General features: G+C 48.3%; 1 protein-coding gene across 1 annotated transcript in view; it reads left to right on the top strand.

The window, feature by feature from the left end:
- The window catches only part of LOC111156458 (WD repeat domain 66), a 62,232-nt gene extending 42,771 nt beyond the window's left edge, over nucleotides 1–19,461 (top strand). The window contains exons 18-20 of the mRNA XM_022517377.1: nucleotides 15,991–16,219; nucleotides 17,392–17,493; nucleotides 19,256–19,461. Coding sequence (XP_022373085.1) covers nucleotides 15,991–16,219; nucleotides 17,392–17,493; nucleotides 19,256–19,392 — 468 coding nt within the window. The 3' untranslated portion in view covers nucleotides 19,393–19,461. The remainder of the gene's footprint in view (nucleotides 1–15,990; nucleotides 16,220–17,391; nucleotides 17,494–19,255) is intronic.
- The last annotated feature ends 231 nt before the right edge of the window (nucleotides 19,462–19,692 follow it).

Raw genomic sequence — 19,692 nt, 5'->3', positions numbered from 1 at the left:
GAGACCCCAATGCAGGGCTCGATCCCAGGACCCCAGGATCATGACCTGAGCCAAAAGCAGACACTTAAGGACTGAGCCACTGGGTGCCCCTCTAGCAGCTTTCAAATAAATATACAATACAGGATTGTTAACTATAGTCATCATGCTGTACGTAATATTCTCCAGGACTTTTTCATCTTGTCACTGGAAGTTTGTACCCTGGCAACCACTGTCTGTTTTGTGTTTCTATGAGTTTGGTTTTTTTTTTTTTTTTTTTTTTTTGATTTTTTTTTTTTTTTTGTCAGACAGAGATTACAAGTAGGCAGAGAGGCAGGCAGAGAGAGAGGGAGGAAGCAGGCTCCCTGCTGAGCAGAGAGCCCGATGCGGGGCTCCATCCCAGGACCCTGGGATCATGACCTGAGACGAAGGCAGAGGCTTTAACCCACTGAGCCACCCAGGCGCCCCGAGTTTGGGGTTTCTTTTTTCAGATTCCACATATATGTCTTTCTCGGTCTGACTTTACTTAGTAAAATGCCCTCCAGTTTCATTCCTGTCCTAAGTGGCAGAATTTCTTTCTTTTTTATGGCTGAATAATATTCCATTATATAGCCAGAAATCACATTTTCTGTATTTATTCCCACCAACAGTGCACAAGGGTCCATTTTCCCCCACATCCTTGCCAGCATTTACCTTTTGTCTTTGAGGATAGCCCTTCTAACAGGTGGGAGGTGATAGCTCATTACAGCTTTGACTTGCCTTTCCCTGACGATGAGTAATGTCGAGTACGTTTTCACATTTGAATATCTTTTTTGGAAAAATACTTATTCAGGTCTTTGGCCCAGTTATAAATTGGGGTATTTTGTTTGTTTGTTTGTTTGTTTTGCTGTTGGGTTGTGGGAGTTCCCCATATATTTTAGATAGCAACCCCTTATCAGAGATGTGGTTTGCAAATATTTTCTTGCATGCTGTAGGTTACCTTTTCATTTTGCTAATTTCTATGGCTGCGCGGAAGCTTTTGGGTTTGAGGTAGATGACGTGCTTTTGACAGGCTGTGTACTTAACTGAACCAGTCCCCAGCTGACAGACACATTGGTTGTCTGAAGTGTTCAGCTGTCTGAGAATGGCTGCGATGAGCATCTCTGGTTCCAGTTTTTGCATATTCCTCTGATTATTTTCCAGTCTCCAAGTCCTAGAAATAGAATTACTGGGTCAGAGAATAGGAACTTCAAGGCTCCGCTGCCAAACAGCTTTCCAAAAATGTTGCATTTCGCAGCCCACCATCAGGCACACAGAAGGCCTGAAACCCAGCTACGCTGTGGGGCCCACGTTGCTGGCTGGGTGCATTTCAGGGAGGGAAGCTGTGGTCCCCGTTACTGCTCCTGGCACACCTAGAACCACCTGTTTTCATGTACTCTGGGTCTGACCAGAAGGTGACTTTTATTCTCCAAATAGCATCGGGAAAAATGAGCTCTGAGGGCCAGAGACCCATGCAGAGACTTGAACGAGTGCCTTCAGCACAGCGGGTTTTCTGAGCTCCTCAAAAGGCCTTTTGACCAATGTATGTTTTGTAAAAGTACATGCCCAGAAATGGCAGCGACTATGGCGAAAGTTTGTGCAACCCACATAAAAGTGTTGCAGAGAGCTATACTTCCAAAGCACGTTCCTTCGAACGGCCAGTTCCCAAACCAGCAAACTGCCTCAGAAGTACGAGGGGCACTTAAGGAAGAACAGATTCCCGGGCCCATCCTGGACGGAGCCGGTAAGACTGTCCAAGCAGGGGGCCTGGGAGTCTGCATTTCCCCCTCCCCGGGCTGTAAACACCTGTCTTGGAACTGGCCCGGTGAGGTGTTTCCCAGGGCCGCTCCTGCTTAAGGAAGGATTAGACAAAGCAAAACAGGATTATTAGCCAGGACCCTCCTTTGGTTATGGGTTACCAAAACCTAATGCGGACTAGTTTTTAATTCGCATGATTCTAAGTCTAGAGAGGTAGAGGTAATGCCCAGAATGACCCAGGTTCGGCCCACATGCTGCTGCCAGAAAGCGTCGTCCCCCCCCCCCCCAGGCCTCTCCTTCCTCCGTGTTGCTTTGTAAACGTAGTAGGTCCCTGGGCCCACGTGCAGCGGGCACAACTCCAGAGCCCCGGTCATTGCCCCCAGCCTCCTCCCGCTGTCCTCGGGGCAGGCGCTCCTCAGGTTGGCCAGGCCTGGATGCTCCCGTGAGTCAGAGTCAGGGTCAGCCACCTTGACCACGAGGACTCTGGGGCGGCAGGAGTGGACTTCAAATGGAATTCTGCAGAGGGAAAAAAATGGGTCCACGATTCTGAGGCTTTGGGAAGTTCCTGGACATTGGGAAGTGAGGTGTACACAAGCGGGACAGCACCCCCCAACTGGACTGATTATAGAAACCTCTTTCTTTTTTCACTTTGGAAATAACTGCTTTCGACTTCTCGCCTGGGTTCTGCCCTCCCCCCTCCCCCGTATTTCATCTTCTTTATTGTATCCGTGGTTCGTCTTCTCCCTTTTTCCCCATGCACTGATCTTAAGTTAAGCCCCATCTTCTCGGGGTGACTGGCTGGCATATTGCCTTCCAGACTGAGGAAGGGGAAACGCGTACGTTGGTAGAAGTGCAGGGACCCAGAACCTTGCTGACCTAGCTGACCCCTTGCAAGTCACGTCAGCGAGAGTCTGAGTTCCTGTGATCGCGTCTGTCAGACGAGGCTGGCGGGAGCTGGCACCTCCAGCGTTGTTTCGAGGACTGACGGACGTGGGTCCAAGGACCCTCCCCTACCCTGTGTCTCACAGAGTAGCTACCGATTAGCCCCTTTTCTCACTTTAGTATTTCCTGTAAACACGGCGTGTTCTGTTTAAGAGGTACACAAGACAGCCCCTCTTTTACTTATTTTTAACTTTTTATTTTAGAAAATTCCTAACAGATAAAAGCAGAGAAAATAGTGTAATAAACTGCCGTGTGCCCATCAGTCAGTTTCAGCAATTACCAGCTCCTGTTACATCCAGACCCACCAACTTACTCTGCACCTTTGGCCTGTTCTGAAGCAGGTGCCACACACTCTTACTTCACAGGGAGGCCTCTGGAACTGGGGTGTCCCTTACTCCGTCATCTAGCCAGGGTGAGGGTCCCTCTTCCACCCCTGTAGGTGTCTCAGGTTCACCGTCACGCATGTCCTGTGGGCGGGCATCAGATGTCTCTCTGGTTCAAGCCGTCTGTGTAGGGAGGCAGGGCCTCCCGCGTCAGGTGGCCCCAGGGACGAACCCTGCCTGGAGCCACTGGGCAGCCTTGCGATTGGGTCGCGTCCCTGACTTCTCCAAGTCTCTGTTTCCTCATCTGTGAAGTGGGAGTAGTGGGACGGGTGACTGAAGAGTGACCGCGCATCTACTTAGCATAGGCCGCGGCGTGTTAAATGTTTGGAAAATACCATCAAGTATCATTGTTTTCATCATCGTGTCCTCATCTCTGGACGTGAGCTTGTGAAAAGCCTCGGAGCCAGTGCTTCTCTGACTGTGCGGTTCTTTGTTCACAATTTCCTTTCTAAAACCAGTTTCCTTGACTCATCTGGTAAAGGCACTTTGCATAAGTGACTGAAAGTCATCAAACTGATGGCAGTTTTCTCATTCAGGATTTTTTTAAGGGATTTTTTTCTTTTCTTTTCCTTTCCCCCTTCCTTCCTTCCTTCCTCCCTCCCTCCCTCTCTCTCTTTCCTTCTCTCCCTCTCCTTCCTTCCTTCTGTCCTTCCTTCCTTCTTTCTTGTAAGCTCTACACCCAGTGTGGGGCTCAAACTCACAACCCTGAGATCAAGAGTCACATGCTCTACTGGCAGCCAGCCATGCACCCCTCCTTCAGGATCCTTGATTTTCAGCCCTAAGCTCATTTAAATGTGTTGTCCTCTGCAGTCCTGCTTGGCTGGTAAGGGAATTCTTGGTGTTTAGCCTCTGTGACCCTCATACCTGCCACATAAGGTGCTACAGACAGATGGAGGGCACAGAGTGACCGGCCTTTTCCTGCTTCCTGTAGAAGCAAGCTCATGCCGTGATTGAAGGTACTCAGCCACCCAGTCATTGGCAAAACATACTAAGACCTAACACCCTCTCCAGGTCTTGCTGATGAGTAAACCGTCCCCAGAAAAAAACATTAGTCTGCAGCAAATGTAAAGTGGCATCGAGCCTCAGTTATACACAAAAAGAAGTGGAAATGGCGATTGTATGGTTTCCAATGGCTGTTGGAGACCTCTCTCCTCTCTGTCACAAAGGAGAGTTTCAGTGCCCCCTGGGAGGTCTTCATAAATCCCTTGGCCTCCAGGGTTTTCCGTCCACCTAAATAAACACACTCACGCTCTGGAGATGTTTTCCAAAGGCCCCTGGCCCAGATGTGGCCACATCAGTGTGCAGACCTCACGAGCTGATGAGTCTGTTTCTGTCTAAAAACTTTTTGGTCTCTTGTTTTCACATTAGATTTATAGGGATTTCCATAAGAACGTCTTCAGGGCTTTGAAACTTTCAAATTCAAGCTTCGTTGTGGTTCATGAAACATTTCCCATTAAGATGCAGCTGTTCCCCCGCCCCTGAGAAGCCGCAGGAAGGACACAGAGCTAGTAGAATGCTTCAGCACTCGGTTCCATAAAAGACACAGTCACAGAGGTTCACACCAGTGCCCCCCCCACCCAGGCTATACGTTACTTACATTTCTCTTACGTCAATTTAACTGCCTAGGGGTTTTGAATCTAGTAAGTGTGGTAAATTGAAGCCAAATTACACAAGAATATAACCCTCCCCGAACATTCCTAACCCCTCCCATCCTTTGCAGAGCACTGTACTTGGGCATAACACAGCCAAAGTGTGGTCGGGGAGGGCCTACTCTACTTACAGATCTTCATTTTTCAAATGAACTGTTTGCACAGTTTGTAATGTGATAGAAGGAACCAAAACTTCGGCGTCATGGTTTTCTGCAGCTGCGTACACACGGGACAAAGTTTCATCTTCTAGCTTCATCATTTTCTTTTCCTGCAGGACTCTGGAGTGCCCTGCTGGGGACTTGCCTGTGTGTCACATGGGTTCTCTGCTTACTGGTGGCTACGTTTCTGTTTTGCTTGCAGAGCACTCATTGTTTAATCCTGATAGGTTTTCGCATTGAATTAACAGTTGTGTCACCACTTAGTTCTATAAATGTGAGCAGAGAGGGGTGTGTCTGGCAAGTGTTCACATAAGGGACACTCTGCGAATGTTGTTCAGATGAGTGAGTGAGGGAAGGAGGGAGTGATGGGCTTTGGTCAGATCTGGCACAAAGACAACAAGGGAAGGAGAATCCCTGACATTATTATTTGATTTCAGGGTAATCAGCGGTAGCATTTGATAGATTCAGGAACTTAGTGTTATTTAGGAATATTTAGGGAGGAATAAACAATCACTTAACTTTAAAAAAAATTTTTTTTGGTAAAGATTTTATTTATATAGTTGACAAAGAGAGAAAGAGCCCAAGCAGGGGGAGTGGCAGAGGGAGAGGGAGAAGCAGGCTCCCCACGGAGCAGAGAGCCCAATGCAGGCAGGGCTCGATCCTGGGTCCCTGAGACCATGATCTGGGCCAAAGGCAGAGGCTTTAACCCACTGAGCCACCCAGGTGCCCCATGACCAATGTTTTTTGACTCAAAAAGCACGTACAGGATTTGTGATTGAAGGGAAAAGGGCAAGTCACAAAACCATGTGTAAATCATGAGCTCATTTCATTAATAATAATTTAGATATTCGTACATGCCTAGCAAAACTCTGAAAGACCACGCCCCAAATGCTTAACAACATTGACTTCTGAGGGGTGGGCTTTGGGAGAATTTTTACTTCCTACTTTGTGCACATAAGCCCGTGTCAGCAGGGGCCTCTGGTACCAGCTGGAATCTGGCTCTGGTCCATGAGAGTCAGGGTTTTGGGGCTCCCCTGGGGGCTCCCATGGTTATGTGCAGACTCTATCTACCCCACGTCATTCCAGACCTGACACTCAGCTCATTCCTCAGTTTCCACAAAAACACAAAGCCCATTCGTGGTAGACAACTTGCTTGAAAATTTGGGAAACATCAGAAAGAGACACAGACCTGGATTTCCCAGCAATGTTCCAGAAACTGCTTTTAGACGTTTCTCCCAGTCCTGCCAGTCACTCTGACAGGGGCTTCCTTGCTGGCCTTCATCCCACGCACGACTCAGTGCTCTGCTCCCCCTCTGTCCTGGTGCACGCCTAGGAACACCACGTTCTCCTTGTGTTAGCCACGGCAGTTTGGCTCTTCTTAGCTTCTGTGTCCAAACCTGCAACGCAAGCCTATCTCGAGGGTCTATAAATGAAAAATTACCCATTTAGTAGTTTCTACCCTCCTTAGAAGACAGTTGTGGTTATATGGGGAAGGGGGCTTACAATATACAGTTCTATAATGTTTTAATTTTTCTTAGCTACGAGCATGTGGCTTGTATTGCTTTTGTATCTAGAACAAAACCCAGGAAGATAAACAAACAAATCCTCCCAAAGCCGTTTGTGCTAATCTTGTGGCTAAACCGTGGTCCCAGCTGGGATGGAGGGCCCGTGGCCAACCAGCACAGCTTTCCCCATGCAAGGAGAAATCCGAACCAGTGGTCATGGGCACAGTGTCTGCCCCGATCAAGACCCCATGGGAATTGGGAGATTTGCACGTAGAAAAGAAGCCCTCAACAGGTTGGGTTTGCTCTGAAACAGAAATGTCAGGAGTTCCTTCTGTGGCCCACCGCTCTAAGGAGGACTTCCGGTCAGCTGAGAGCCCCTATACCAGGGAGCAGTGTGTGCCCCTGCAGAGAGATCAGGGTAAGACAAAACAATTTCCGTTGTTCACACTTTAATGCATTTAAAGAAAGAAATCCCGAAATGCTGCGCAACCGCTAAAAAAAGAGTGCAGGGGATGACAATACCATAATAACACCAGCACCACCAGCAACAACCAGGCCCTTCTCTCTGGGGCGCTCGCCACATGCCCAGTTTTATGCCGACCCCACTGGTGTCTAACCCTCCTGGCAGGGAGATGCTTTTATGGTCTCGATTTTACAGATGGGGAAGTGGGGCTTCCCAGGTTCTGTTTCTACACGTACGCGTTAGTGCGAACAAGGAAAAAAAAACCCTAAAAATCGCGACATTGAACCCCTAAAAATCAGCTATAAAAATATAGCTGAGGGTGGGGAATTATAGGGCATTTTATTTCGTTTTATATCTCTTTTCTCTTTATATATCTTTGCTTGAATTTTTTTATAACAAGCATGTACTAATCTTTATTGGTTGTATGATTGTAACAGGATAGGTCATAGTGGTGGTGGAAAACATATTCAAAAAAATACGAGTGTTATTTGCTTTGTTACTTGCCTTTGCCAAGACATCACCTCCCATTATTTTTCTTTCTTTTTGACAACTTTTGCGGTGCTCTATCCCATCCCCTACAGTTCATGCATTTGAAATGGCTTTTAGTTCACAGAGTTGTGCAGCCGTCACCGCTGTCTAATCCCAGAGCATGTTACTACCCTAAAAAGAAACCCCACACCCATTAGTGCACGTAATACAGTGACCCACCAAATACGGTCCCCACTCCCACCTCCCCGCTTCCGGAACCCACCCGTCTCCTTCCTGCCTCTATGCATTTGCCTGTTCTCAACATTTCATAGCGATGGCCTCATGCACTATGCGGTCTTTTGTGTCTGGTTTCCCTCACGGGAGAATCACGTTTGCAAGTTTCCTCCGGGTTGTAGCAGGTGTCCACGCTTCCTTCCTCTTTGTAACTGAATAATATTCCGTTCATTCATATGGATGTGTCGCGTTTTTTCATTCATCGAATGATGGACATTTGGGTGGTTTCCACGTTTCGGCTCTTATGAGTAATGCCGCTATGAACATTTGTGTACAAGAGCTGGGTTTTAATTTCTCGTGCCTCCGTACCTAGGGGGTAGAATTGCCGTATCAATAACTCCCATGTTTGAGGAACGGCCAGATTGGTCTCTATTTCTTGGCTTGAACCAGTTTCTGGGTGCATGTTTCTGGGTAGCTACAAGGAAGCAGGACTTTGAAGAGCGGTGAGCGCTTGACTGACACACCCTCGACTGTGGGTCCGGGACAAGCTGGAGGACTTGACATTTAGATTTTAAAGCTGTTTCCTGAAGGGAGAGCCTGGAAGCGTTTGACCCCAGGGCTCTGATGAGGGCCTGGGGGAAGGTCCTCCCAAGGGACCCCCGAGTGGGCGGTGCTCTCGTTTCTGGCCCCCCCTCACTGCAGACAGCAGGGAGAGAGCGAGCTCTGAGGCCAAGCACCAAGGGTGGCCTGACCCTGCCACTGGGTCCCGCGGGTGTGGCCCGTCTCACTCCTGGAGAAAGGTAGCCACCGTCCAAATATAGTTCCTGGAGGAAGCAGGGAGCGGCCGTGAGTCACGGAGCCCAGCATAAATAGTGGAGGTGTCTCCAGATCGAGTGTGCGGCGGGGCTGCCGGGCCTGGCAGCCTCCTCCCCAGCGCCCTCCTTCCCTGCCTGGGGCCCCAGGTGAGGGTCCCCGGTGAGGACACGCATGGAGACAGTGGGCTCCTCGGCTCCTCGGCTCCTCGTCTGCTGGGGCTGCGCTAGAAGGCACCCTGGGGCGGGGGACTGGGGTGGGGGGGCCTGAGCCGGCGGAGAGTCCTCCGGCCATGCGAGCCCAAGAAACCAGCACAAGAGAAACAGAGTCGTGCCAGCCGCCAGCAGCCTGCTTGTCCACCGAGGGAGGCCTGCGCTCAAATGTCGCGTGTTCCTCTCTGCCTCACAGGGAGGCTAGAAAGCGTGAGGAGAAAACGGTGCTAAGGCCATCGGTGGCTTCCTGCTGCCATGGGAGTGAATGGCAGAGGCAGAGTAAAACAAGCCTGAGCAAGGGGACCCAGGCCACCAGGACCGGGTCTCCCTTCTGTCACGGGCCACACAGCAGGGCCCGCAGAAGCCCAGGCACCGCGTGGCTAAGCCTGGGAAGTTACAAACCAAGCAGCAAGCTGTTAATACTCTGCCCTGACAGTTCTCCCTTCTGACTTGATCCCCTTCAAATTCTGGGGCTCCTTGCGTTTCCCACTTGGGTGGGCGGCATGAGGAGGGCCAGGCCAGTGATGACTGCCTGTCTTCCCGCCCGGCTCCCTCCTTGGCCAGCCTTCAGCCCCATGGGCGTGGTCACAGTGCAGGTCCCTCTCGGAGGATGACTTCAGGAGACCTGCAGGCCCTGGAAGTGGGCTTGGGTTATTTGGGGGTGGGGGGTAGTCCTGGGGTTCCGGGTTCCCAGAGCATGGTCTGTGATGGAGGGCAGGGCGTCTAGGTGGGGACCTCCTATGGCCCCAAGACTCCTTTGAGGAGGGGGTTAACCAAGGGGGCCCCCTTGCCTGGATACCGTGGTGTCCCTGCTGGAGAACACCTCTCTCTAACGGGGATGGTTTCTTCTCAGGTCTGCATCTGGAAATGTAGGCCTACCATCATCAGACTCCTCCGACTTTCCAAGAGAAGTCTGAAAGCTAGATTTCTTTTTTTTTTTTTTAAGATTTTATTTATTTATTTGACAGACAGAAATCACAAGTAGAGAGACAGGCAGAGAGAGAGGAGGGAAGCAGGCTCCCTGCTGAGCAGAGAGCCCGATGCGGGACTAGATCCCAGGATCCCAAGATCATGACGCGAGCCGAAGGCAGAGGCTTAACCCACTGAGCCACCCAGGTGCCCCTGAAAGCTAGATTTCTATATGAAATCGCCTAATTCTGGAAGTCCCACACGAACCCTGCCAGTGTGCTGCTTCTGACCTGCCGATAGCACCAAGGTCCTCGGTGCCTCATGGGAATCCCGACCCGCTGGCCGGGTGGCAGGAGGGATAATGCCCCCCGGAGGGTCTGTGTCTTCATTCCTACAACCTGTGAATACACTATCTCTTGTGGCAAGAGGATGTCACAAGTATGATTAAATTAAGGATCCTGAGATGGGAGATTATCCTGGATAATCTGGCGGACCGGGTGTAATCACAAGGGTCTTTAGAAGAGGGAGCCAAGAGGTCAGGGTCAGAGGAGGAGGCATGAGAAGGGAAGGAGACGCCAGAGCTCATGATGAGGCTGCTGGCTTTGAAGATGGAAGGGCCAAGGGCCAAGGAACAGTGGCACCTCTAAAAGCTGAAGGGCAACACAAGCAGATTCTCCACTAGAGCTTCCAGAAAGAATGCAGCCCCACGCACACCTTGATGTAGGCTCTTCAGACCCATGGCAGACTTCTGACCTTGAGAACAAGGAGACCAGCTTGCGTGCTTTAAGCCGCTTCATTTGTCGCTGGTGGTTCCAACAGTGACAGGAGATGTGGGAGGGGCTTGGGGGAGCTTCTCAGCCCCCGCTCACGCCCCCTCCTCACACGTGCTCCCCCTCACCTTAGACTGGCTGGATCCTCCATGGCCGTCCTCCCCATCCACCTCCTCCATGAGGCCTTCCGAGGCCCACCTTGCTGAGGGCTTCTGCAGCCGAGCGCCTGCATTTGTCACCAAAGGTCTGAGAGGTCTGAGAGGTCTGAGAGCGGCGGAGTCCAAACAGATTAAGTCACTCGTGCCGGTGCCTGGGCCGCCCTTCTGAGCAGTGAATCTAGGAGTGGAGTCTGGGCTTGGCTGGTGAGGAAAGCCCCCCAGGGGTGCTTCGGGGGCAGCCAGGGCTGAGAACCAAACTGCAGTGAAAGACCTTCCTTTTGGTTCACTCTCCGTGTACGTTGTCTCTTCACAGGGCCCAGACCAGGGCTTGGCACCTAGCAGGTGTTTAATAAATATTTGCCGCCTGAGAAGTCCTAGAGTGCAGGGCTGTCCTCATCATAATTAAGTGGCTTGCTTTCCATTCACCTAGCACGGAACCAAATGCTCAGTTACCACTACTAAACTGAACTAAAACAACGAGGGCAGCAAGTGGTTATTTTATTTACTTATTTATTTATTTATTTAAAGATTTTATTTATTTATTTGACACAGAGAGAGAGAGCACAAGATGGGGAGTGGGGAGTAGCAGGCAGAAGAGAGAGAAGCAGGCAGGGGGAGCCTGATGTGGGACTCGATACCAGGACCCCAGAATCATGACCTGAGCCGAAGGCAGTCACTTAACCGACTGAGCCACCCAGGTGCCCGCAAGTGGTTATTTTAAAGAAGACTTTCGTGTATTTTAAGAAAAATTCTCCCACGACCTCCCTTGTGCCTGCATCGTGTGCTTTGTTTCGTTTCCTTTGTTACTTCTCTGGGTCCCTACAACGCGCCTCTCTACTGAGCACCCCAAGCCAGGTCCCGATTCTTCTGGGGGCTGGTGTCTTCCCTCTGCCCAAGCTCTGTGGTCTAAGAGCAGTTGTTCCCAAAGAGGTGCCCCTCCCGGCCAAGCCAGCAGCGCTGGCCTCACCTGGAGACTTGTTAAGAAAGGCAGACTCTCTGGACCCGCCCCCCCCCCCCCCACCAACAACCAGACTCACTGAATCAGAAACTCTGGGGGCCGGACCTGCAGTGTTTTTTAAAATAAGCCCTCCTGGTCCTGTTGACCCCCTGACAAAGCTTGAGCACCCCTGATTTGAAGCTGTGCTTCTCAACCCTGGCTGTACATTCAGATCCCCTTGGGAAGCTTTTAAAAAATACAACTGCTTATACTCCCCCCCGCCCCGCCATGAATGAAATCAGGATCTCTGGGAAGGGGCCCCAATGTTTAAAGCTGCTCGAGTGAATCAAATGAAACACAGCCTTCACGGAGGAAGGGCCAGAATGCCGATAAGAGGCCTGGCTGAAGCCAAGCATGGCACTCGGGGCAGGGTGGCGGGAGCCTCCATCCTCCCCAGCCGGTCGCACTGGGGCATGGGGAAGGCTCGCAGCGTTCCATTCTGTCTCCGGGGCTCCTCTCCCCGACATGTAGCGAAGTCTGCCTTTTCAGCTCACGCTTGCAAAGGAGGCTCAGGAAAGAGATGTCAAGGGTGCCCTAACTGCCAACTCGGTGCTTTTCGAGCAGTGATCCTTGATCAGTCGCATGGGAAAAGAGGGTAAAGAGGTGAATCACCTGCTCAGTTTGTGCTGAGAACGTTCGCTGAGGTCTTCGGAACACTCTGGGTATGAGTAACTCCCGCTTTGGAGCTCCTTTTTGTTGTTTTTGGGTTAGTCTTCTATTTCGGAATTGAGTTAAATCGTGTATGACGTTTATAATTCATATTTATCATGTAATTATAAGTTGTACATATACTTTATGTAACTATAAATTATAATTTATATAATAATTACATGTGTCGTAATTAGCAAGGGCATAGACAGTATAATAATCACCAGAATAGTTACCGCCTTTTGAGAGCTTACAATGTATTAGGCATTAATGTTTAGCACCTTAAATACATTCAAATAAATACATTCAAAACTCCGTTACCCCCTTTTTCAAGATGAGGAAACTGAGAGTCAGTTCAGAAAGAAAGTGGGAAAGTCAGGATTTGAACCTAGGTCTATCATCAATGATCAAACTTTGAGCCCTAGTCTCTATTGGCTCATGGTTAAATAGTAGCACATGTTTATAATACAATTATAATTAATACAGTAAAAAAATCTAAATAATGTTATCCTGGGTAGTGTTTTATATATACATAAAATTATACATAACTTGCAGTTGTACATAATATAAACTAAATAAGTGCTCCAATTGAAAATGTTACCACTTAAAGTTACTTATGTAGTATTACTTAAAGTTTATTCGTATCTGTAACCAATGACGTTATGTCTAAAGACCATTCCTAGGGGCCCCTGTGTGGCTCAGTCTTAAGCATCTGCCTTTGGCTCAGGTCATGATCCCAGGGTCCTGGGATCGAGTCCCGCATCGGGCTCCCTGCTCCATGGGAAGCCCGCTTCTCCCTCTCCCACTCCCCCTGCTTGTGTTCCCTCTCTCGCTGTCTTTCTCTGTCAAATAAATAAATAAAATCTTGAAGAAAAAAAAAAGACCATTCCTAGAATGTTACATTGAAAATAAATGGCTTCTTTGAAAATACTAATCTAGGGGCACCTGGGTGGCTCAGTGGGTTAAAGCCTCTGCCTTCAGCTCAAGTCATGATCCCAGGGTCCTGGGATCGAGCCCCACATCTGGCTCTCTGCTCAGCAGGGAGCCTGCTTCCTTCTCTCTCTCCCTGCCTCTCTGCCTACTTGTGATCTCTGTCTCTGTCAAAAAAAAAAATAAAATCTTAAAAAAAAAAAAAGAAAATACTAATCTAAGTACTAATCTAAATACTGATCACTAAGATACAGTGTTTAAGGGGGAAAAAAACAGGATACAAAGTTTTGTACATATGTGATGAGAATTTTGCAAAACATATACATATATATTTTGTATGCATGGGAGGGGAATGGAAAGAAAGTACCTGAAATCTTTCACAGAAATTACGGTTGGTTGGTTGGTTGGACTGCAAAAGACTTTTATTTTCTTCTTTTTTTTTTTTTTTTAAGATTTTATTTATTTATTTGACAGAGAAAGAGGTCATAAGTAGCAGAGAGGCAGGCGGGGGTGGGGGGGGAGCAGGCTCCCTGCCAAGCAGAGAGCCCGATGTGGAGCTCGATCCCAGGACTCTGAGATCATGACCTGAGCCAAAAGCAGAGGCCTAACCCACTGAGCCCCCCAGACGCCCCATTTTCTTCTTGATACTTGGGGCCAGACCAAGGCCCCAGGCCCCACTAGGGTGCCCCAGACCAGCTGATATTTGGTATAGGTTCAAACGGGTGTTCTTCCAATTTTTATTTACTAAAATGTAGTGGACAGGGAAAAATTGGTTACCTATTGATAAATGTTGTATACAAATATAGATTCAGTTCCTGATTTATTCCTACAGACCAAAACTGAGTTCATGTTCAGGGGAAAAAAAAATATTTCCCACTTTTCTATGACTCTTATTCTCTTGTAAAATTCCAAGCCCCACAATTTATTAGGAAACGTATCAGTTTAAAATGTAAATATTAAAATAAATTACTAATTTTTAGCCCTTTGCCAGACATAACTTGGGTTTCTGAATTTCAGCTGACTGCAGTATGCATGGTACAGAAATAGTGCAGAGAGAGAGAGGAGGAGGACACTGAGGAGGGGTTTTGTTTGTTTTTATATTTCTCCCTTTCTCTCATTCTGCCAGTTCCCTAAGGAGACCCATTGGAGACTTGCACTAAAGGGCACCACATTTTCCTTCGAATCCATAGACGGGTCAGCACCCTTTTCTCATTCTAGAAAACTTGGCAAATGCATAATGAATTTCCAAATCAGGAAGCAGTCCTCATTGAATGAATTGGGAAGTGTTCCCTTTTCTTCTGTGTTTGGGAAAGTTTGTGGAGAATTGGTATTTTTTAAGTATTTGTTAGAATTCACCAGTGAAGTCATCTCGTCTTTGGCTTTCCTTCATGGAAAAAAATTTTTTAAGGTTTTTTTGTTGTTGTTGTTTTAAGCAATCTCTACACCCAACGTGGGGCCCAACTCACAACCCCAAGATCAAGTCACATGCTCTTCTGACTGAGCCAGCCAGGCACTCCTCTTTGTGGAAGTTTTAAAATTACCAATTCAATCTTTTCATTTGTTATAGGTCTATTCAGATTTTCTATTTCTTCTTGAGTCAGTTTTGGTCGTTTGTTTCTTTCTAGGAATGTGGTTCATTTCGTCTAAGTTATCCTGTTGACAGGCTGTTGCTCGTACTTTATTTGGTGCAAAAAAGGTGGTTTTATTAAAGCACAAAGACAAGATCTGTGGGCAGAAAGAGCTACCCTCCTTTTTATTTCTGAAAAGTTGGTATTGGTATCCCCTCTTTCAGTCCCAATTTTAGTATTTTGAGTCTTTTCTCTTTCTCTCTTTTTTTTTTCTTGGTTATTCGACCTAAAGATTTATCAATTTTGTTGAACTTTTCAATGAATGATGGCTTCTTATGTGTTCATCTTTTAATCAAATCCCATAAGTTCCATGTAATCTTTTGTATATATAAAATATTGCACACTGAAAATGGAAAAGAGAGGAAAGAAAACAAGAATCATGGTGCAGTTAATTGAAATTTACTAGGGCCCTTGGTCCTATATTTGAGTTTCACATGGAATTATTTGCTTGTTCTTATAATTTCCAAGTTTGTGAGGATTCTGCCTTCTAAATGAAATTAAGCTCTATTTGCCAAAGCAAGGAAGTAGTTGAAACACTATGAGATGGGTAGGTAAGTAACAGTGCTGATAGGATTGAAAAACTGGCCAGCTGTCTTTGGGCTGTTAACAAGGCATCACACCCTGGTGGCTTCAAACAACAGACATGTATCCTCTTATAGGATAAATCCACTTGTCAGCAGGGGCGTGCTCTGAAATCCTCCCTTCTTCCTCACCTCCTCCAGCCTCTGCTGGCCACTAGCAGCCCTGGGCTTGAAACAGCATCATTCCACTCCCTGCCTCTGTCATCACATGGCTGTCCCCTCCCTGTGTCTCTCCCCTCAGTCTTATAAGGACACCATTCACAATGGATTAAAGGACCAACCCATCCAGTATGATCTCATCTTTACTAATTATGGCTGCCATGGCCCTGTTTCTAAAGAAAGTCACATTCTGAGCTCCTGGGGGTGAGGACATCAACATCTTTTTCTTGGGGGATATAAGCAACCCTCAACAGACAGGTTTTCAGCTAACTGTAAACATCTGTCTGTTACTGTCCAATTTTTAGAAATATAGCAAGGTGTCTTTTTTTTTTGAAAGATGTTTTTTAAAGGTGTCTTTTTTTTTTTAAAAAAGGTGTTATTTATTTATTTTAGAGAGCGAGAGTGAGTGTGGGGGGGAGAAGCGGGGGTGGGGGGGAGAGAGACAACCAGACTCACTCCATGTGGAGCACAGGACCCAACACAGGGCTCGATCTTGTAACCCAGAGATCACAGCCTGAGCCAAAACCAAGAGCTGGACACCCCACCAACCGACACAGCCACCCAGATGCCCCCGAAGTGCCTCTCCTGCTCACCGTGGTCTTTTTTTTTTTTTTTTAACCCTCTTCCCTAGATTGAAGATATGTTTAACGAAGTCAGATTTAGTGAATATGTGGACACTGGAAAGCTAATTGACAAAATCAACTTACCGGATTTCTTCAAAGTTTACCTCAATCACAGGCCACCTTTCGGTAACACCATGCGCGGGATCCAGGAGAGCTTTGACATTCTTGGTTTTACCAATTCAAAAGGAAAGAAGGCCATACAAAGAGAAGATTTCCTGAACCTGCTTCTAACGAAAGGTAAATCCATAAATAGGGAGTTTCTTTTTTTTTTTTTTTAAAGATTTTATTTATTTATTTGGCAGACAGATCACAAGTAGGCAGAGAGGCAGGCAGAGGGCGGGGGGGGGGGGAAGCAGGCTCCTCGCTGAGCAGAGAGCCCGAAGTGGGGCTCGATTCCAGGACCCTGAGATCATGACCCGAGCCGAAGGCAGACGCTTAACCCACTGAGCCACCCAGGCGCCCCAATAGGGAGTTTCTTATCACACCATTGGGCTGTTGCCACTGGAGAGGAGTTGTTTTGGGGGGGCGGCAGACCCCTTGGCATCTTTAATTGGGGGGGATGTCTGCCTTCCCCCAAAACCACGGTTTCAACCATGAGGGATGCTACCTGCTGGTCCGTAGAGCTGGCAAACTCAGGGTGATGGGAAGGGTGCCATCCTGGGTCCCTAAGAATGTGATTTATGCCCCAACTTGCTGAACCCCCATGAGAATCAGTATCCTCACTTGTAAAAGGGGAGCGAAAGGGTGAGCCACCAGTGTCACTGGGCTGTGATGACATTGGGACGCAATGGTGAGGTAAAAGAACGCCAATGTAAAATTTTCCGTTTTTCCCCACTGTTTTCCTCATTATTGTACATGAGGAAGTCAGGTAGGCTTTCTTCCTCTCCGTCAGACTGGTGGTCCTGGCGTGAGGGAAGGGGAAATGAAGCTGAACGTGGCCTTTATCAGAAGGTTGTCTTCTGGGGTGCCTGGGTGGCTCAGTGGGTTAAAGCCTCTGCCTTTGGCTCAGGTCGTGATCTCAGGGTCCTGGGATCGAGCCCCACATCGGGCTCTCTGCTCAGCGAGGGAGCCTGCTTCTCCCCCCACGCCTGCCTCTCTGCCTACTTGTGAACTCTGTCAAATAAATAAAATCTTAAAAAAAAAAAAAAAAGAAAGAAAGAAGGAAAGAAAGTTGTCTTCTTTCTCCTTACGAGCCCCAACAGCCTTCCCCTTCTGGGAGCTCCGTTCTTCACCCCAACATGAGAAAGGATATATGACAGTGACATGGGACCCCGTAGATTGTTTCTGTGTCTCAAGAAAAGGAAATTGTGGAGTAATTCTCTTTAAGACCTCGGGATGATGATGCTAAGCTCTGACGTGAGGCGTCGTCCCGGGAGCTGAATGGACACTTTTTCCTCTACTTTACTCAGGTGAGCACATGACTGAAGAGGAGATGTCTGACTGCTTCGCTACCCTGTTTGGACTGAACCCTGAGGGGTGGAAATCCGAGCCCGTGGCCTCCTCCGTCAAAGGTACTGTGGCTGCCTCTGCCTGGGCGTGCAGCCGTGGCTCCCCAATTTGTTGGAGACCTAAGTGCATTTATTTCTCTTGACTGGTGCAAGCCTCTCTCCTTAATACTGTGCACGCAGCAAAGTCAGCTGGGGACCCACCATGAATAAGTTATGAAAGGACCAGCGGGCGGTTGTCATGTCTGAGAGATGAAAGCCTTTGTTACCATGTGCGGTCCATCCTCGGTGCCTTCTGCTCGCACGTTCCCTTAGTTCCACAGACCTGGTCTCCATCTTTCCAGCTGGGGTGCGTGAGTCCTGGCAACAAGAAGATACAGCCTGGAAGGTGTTTTGCAAGAGGCGTTGTCGGGAACTTGAGTAGGGACAAGGCAACAAGCAAGCATCAGCCCGGCTTCAAGTCACCAGGTCTTGGAAGTTCCTAAAGCTCACCCTCCTCTCCCCTCCTGCCGGAGGATGGCCCACCTCCTTCTTTAGTCCACCCAAGGGAGGACAATGGACCTGAAGTTGGGCTTGTGAACTTAAGTGCTGGAGAATCCAGTCTAAACCGCTCTCCCGAGGGGCAGTTGGGGGTTTGGCTGGTGAAGCATCTGCCTTTGGCTCATGTCATGATCCAGGGTCCTGGGGTTGAGTCCTGCATCGGGCCCCCTGCTCAGCTGGGAGTCCGCTTCTCCCTCTCCATCTGCCCCTCCCCCTGCTCATGCTCTCTCTCTCTCTCTCTGAAATAAATACATAAAATATATTTTTTTAAAGATTTTGTTTATTTATTTGACAGAGATCACAAGTAGGCAGAGAGGCAGGCAGAGAGAGTGGGGCGGTGCAGGGGGGGGAAGCGGGCTCCCCACTGAGCAGAGAGCCTGATGCGGGGTTCCATCCTAGGACCTTGGGATCATGACGTGAGCCCAAGGCAGAGGCTTTAACCCACTGAGCCACCCAGGCGCCCGATAAAGTATTTTTTAAAAAATTAAAATAAGCAGTTCTCCCGGGCCCACGAGGGTGTCCCCACTGCCAAGCCCCAGATGCTGCCTGACGCCCCGTGGTGGTCCGAGCCGCCGCCATTACCGACCCCTTGCCAGGCTTCCTTCTCCCTCTGCCTCCCTTTTTTCTTTCTTTCTTTCTTTCTTTTTTCAAACAACCTCGTAAAGACTTCAGATAGCTGGAGGTGGCTTTTTTTTTTCTAAAGATTTTATTTATTTATTTGACAGCACAAGCAGGGGAAGAGGCAGAGGGAGAGGGAGAAGCAGACTCCCCACTGAACAGGGAACCTGATGTGGGACTCAATTCCAGGACCCCGAGATCATGACCCAAGCTGAAGGCAGACGCTTAATCTACTGAGCCACCCTGATGCTCCTCCTTCTGCTTCATTGTTCATCCCCAGTCTCACATTAAACAGGGTTCCTGATCTCAGACAGTTCTAGACTCCAGTATCCCGTGGGTCATTTCCAGCCTCCAAGCTCCCCTCCCCCGTTCCTTGTGTACGTGGGACCTCAGGATGTAATGCTCCCAGTTGTTACACATAAATCAACCAAACCATGTGGTTAAGGCTTTCCAATGGAGTTCACAGAGATTTGGTAACAGTGCTCCAAACCGTAAAGAAGGGATTTCAGCCAATTTCCACCCAGGGGTTTTTAAGAACTCATAGCCAAACCGTAGCATAAAGCACCTCTCACTTTTGTCTAGTATAGGTTCCTTGTATTTTTGGAAAATGCTTCTAAGTTAGAAACCTAATCGTTATGAAAGCATTTGTTTTCTTTTCTTGTTTGGCTAGGTTCAGAAATCTGCCTTGAAGAAGAACTTCCAGACGAAATCACTGCAGAAATATTCACGACGGACATTCTTGGCCTAACCATTTCACAAGATTTCAGACAAGATCCTATGGTCAGTGAAGCTGTAAAGAATGTTTGAAGCACAAAAGACTTTGTGTGTGCGGGATGTTTCCCTCCCACCAAGAGGCACTGCTTTCCCTGCATTTCCCTGCCCCCACTCTAATCTTTGGAACATTTAGACATTAAAAGCAAATTTCTGTTAAGCAATGGAATTCACAAAGTTGGACATTCCACTGTTTCTGAAATAGGAAAGTGGGTGGAGGCAAGAAACACACAGGCAGCTGGATGTATGTGGTGGCTGGGTCCCCTGGCCCGTCTCTCTGCCTAATGTAAGGCAATGCTACCAGAGCACAGTTGGAAAGGACCTGGAGGTGGGCTG

Source organism: Enhydra lutris, unplaced genomic scaffold (genome assembly GCF_002288905.1).
Source record: "Enhydra lutris kenyoni isolate GAN:26980312 unplaced genomic scaffold, ASM228890v2 scaffoldscaffold46, whole genome shotgun sequence".
Classification (NCBI taxonomy): domain Eukaryota; kingdom Metazoa; phylum Chordata; class Mammalia; order Carnivora; family Mustelidae; genus Enhydra; species Enhydra lutris.
The sequence above is the reverse complement of the archived record's forward strand: the minus strand, read 5'-3'. Positions and strand labels throughout refer to the sequence as shown.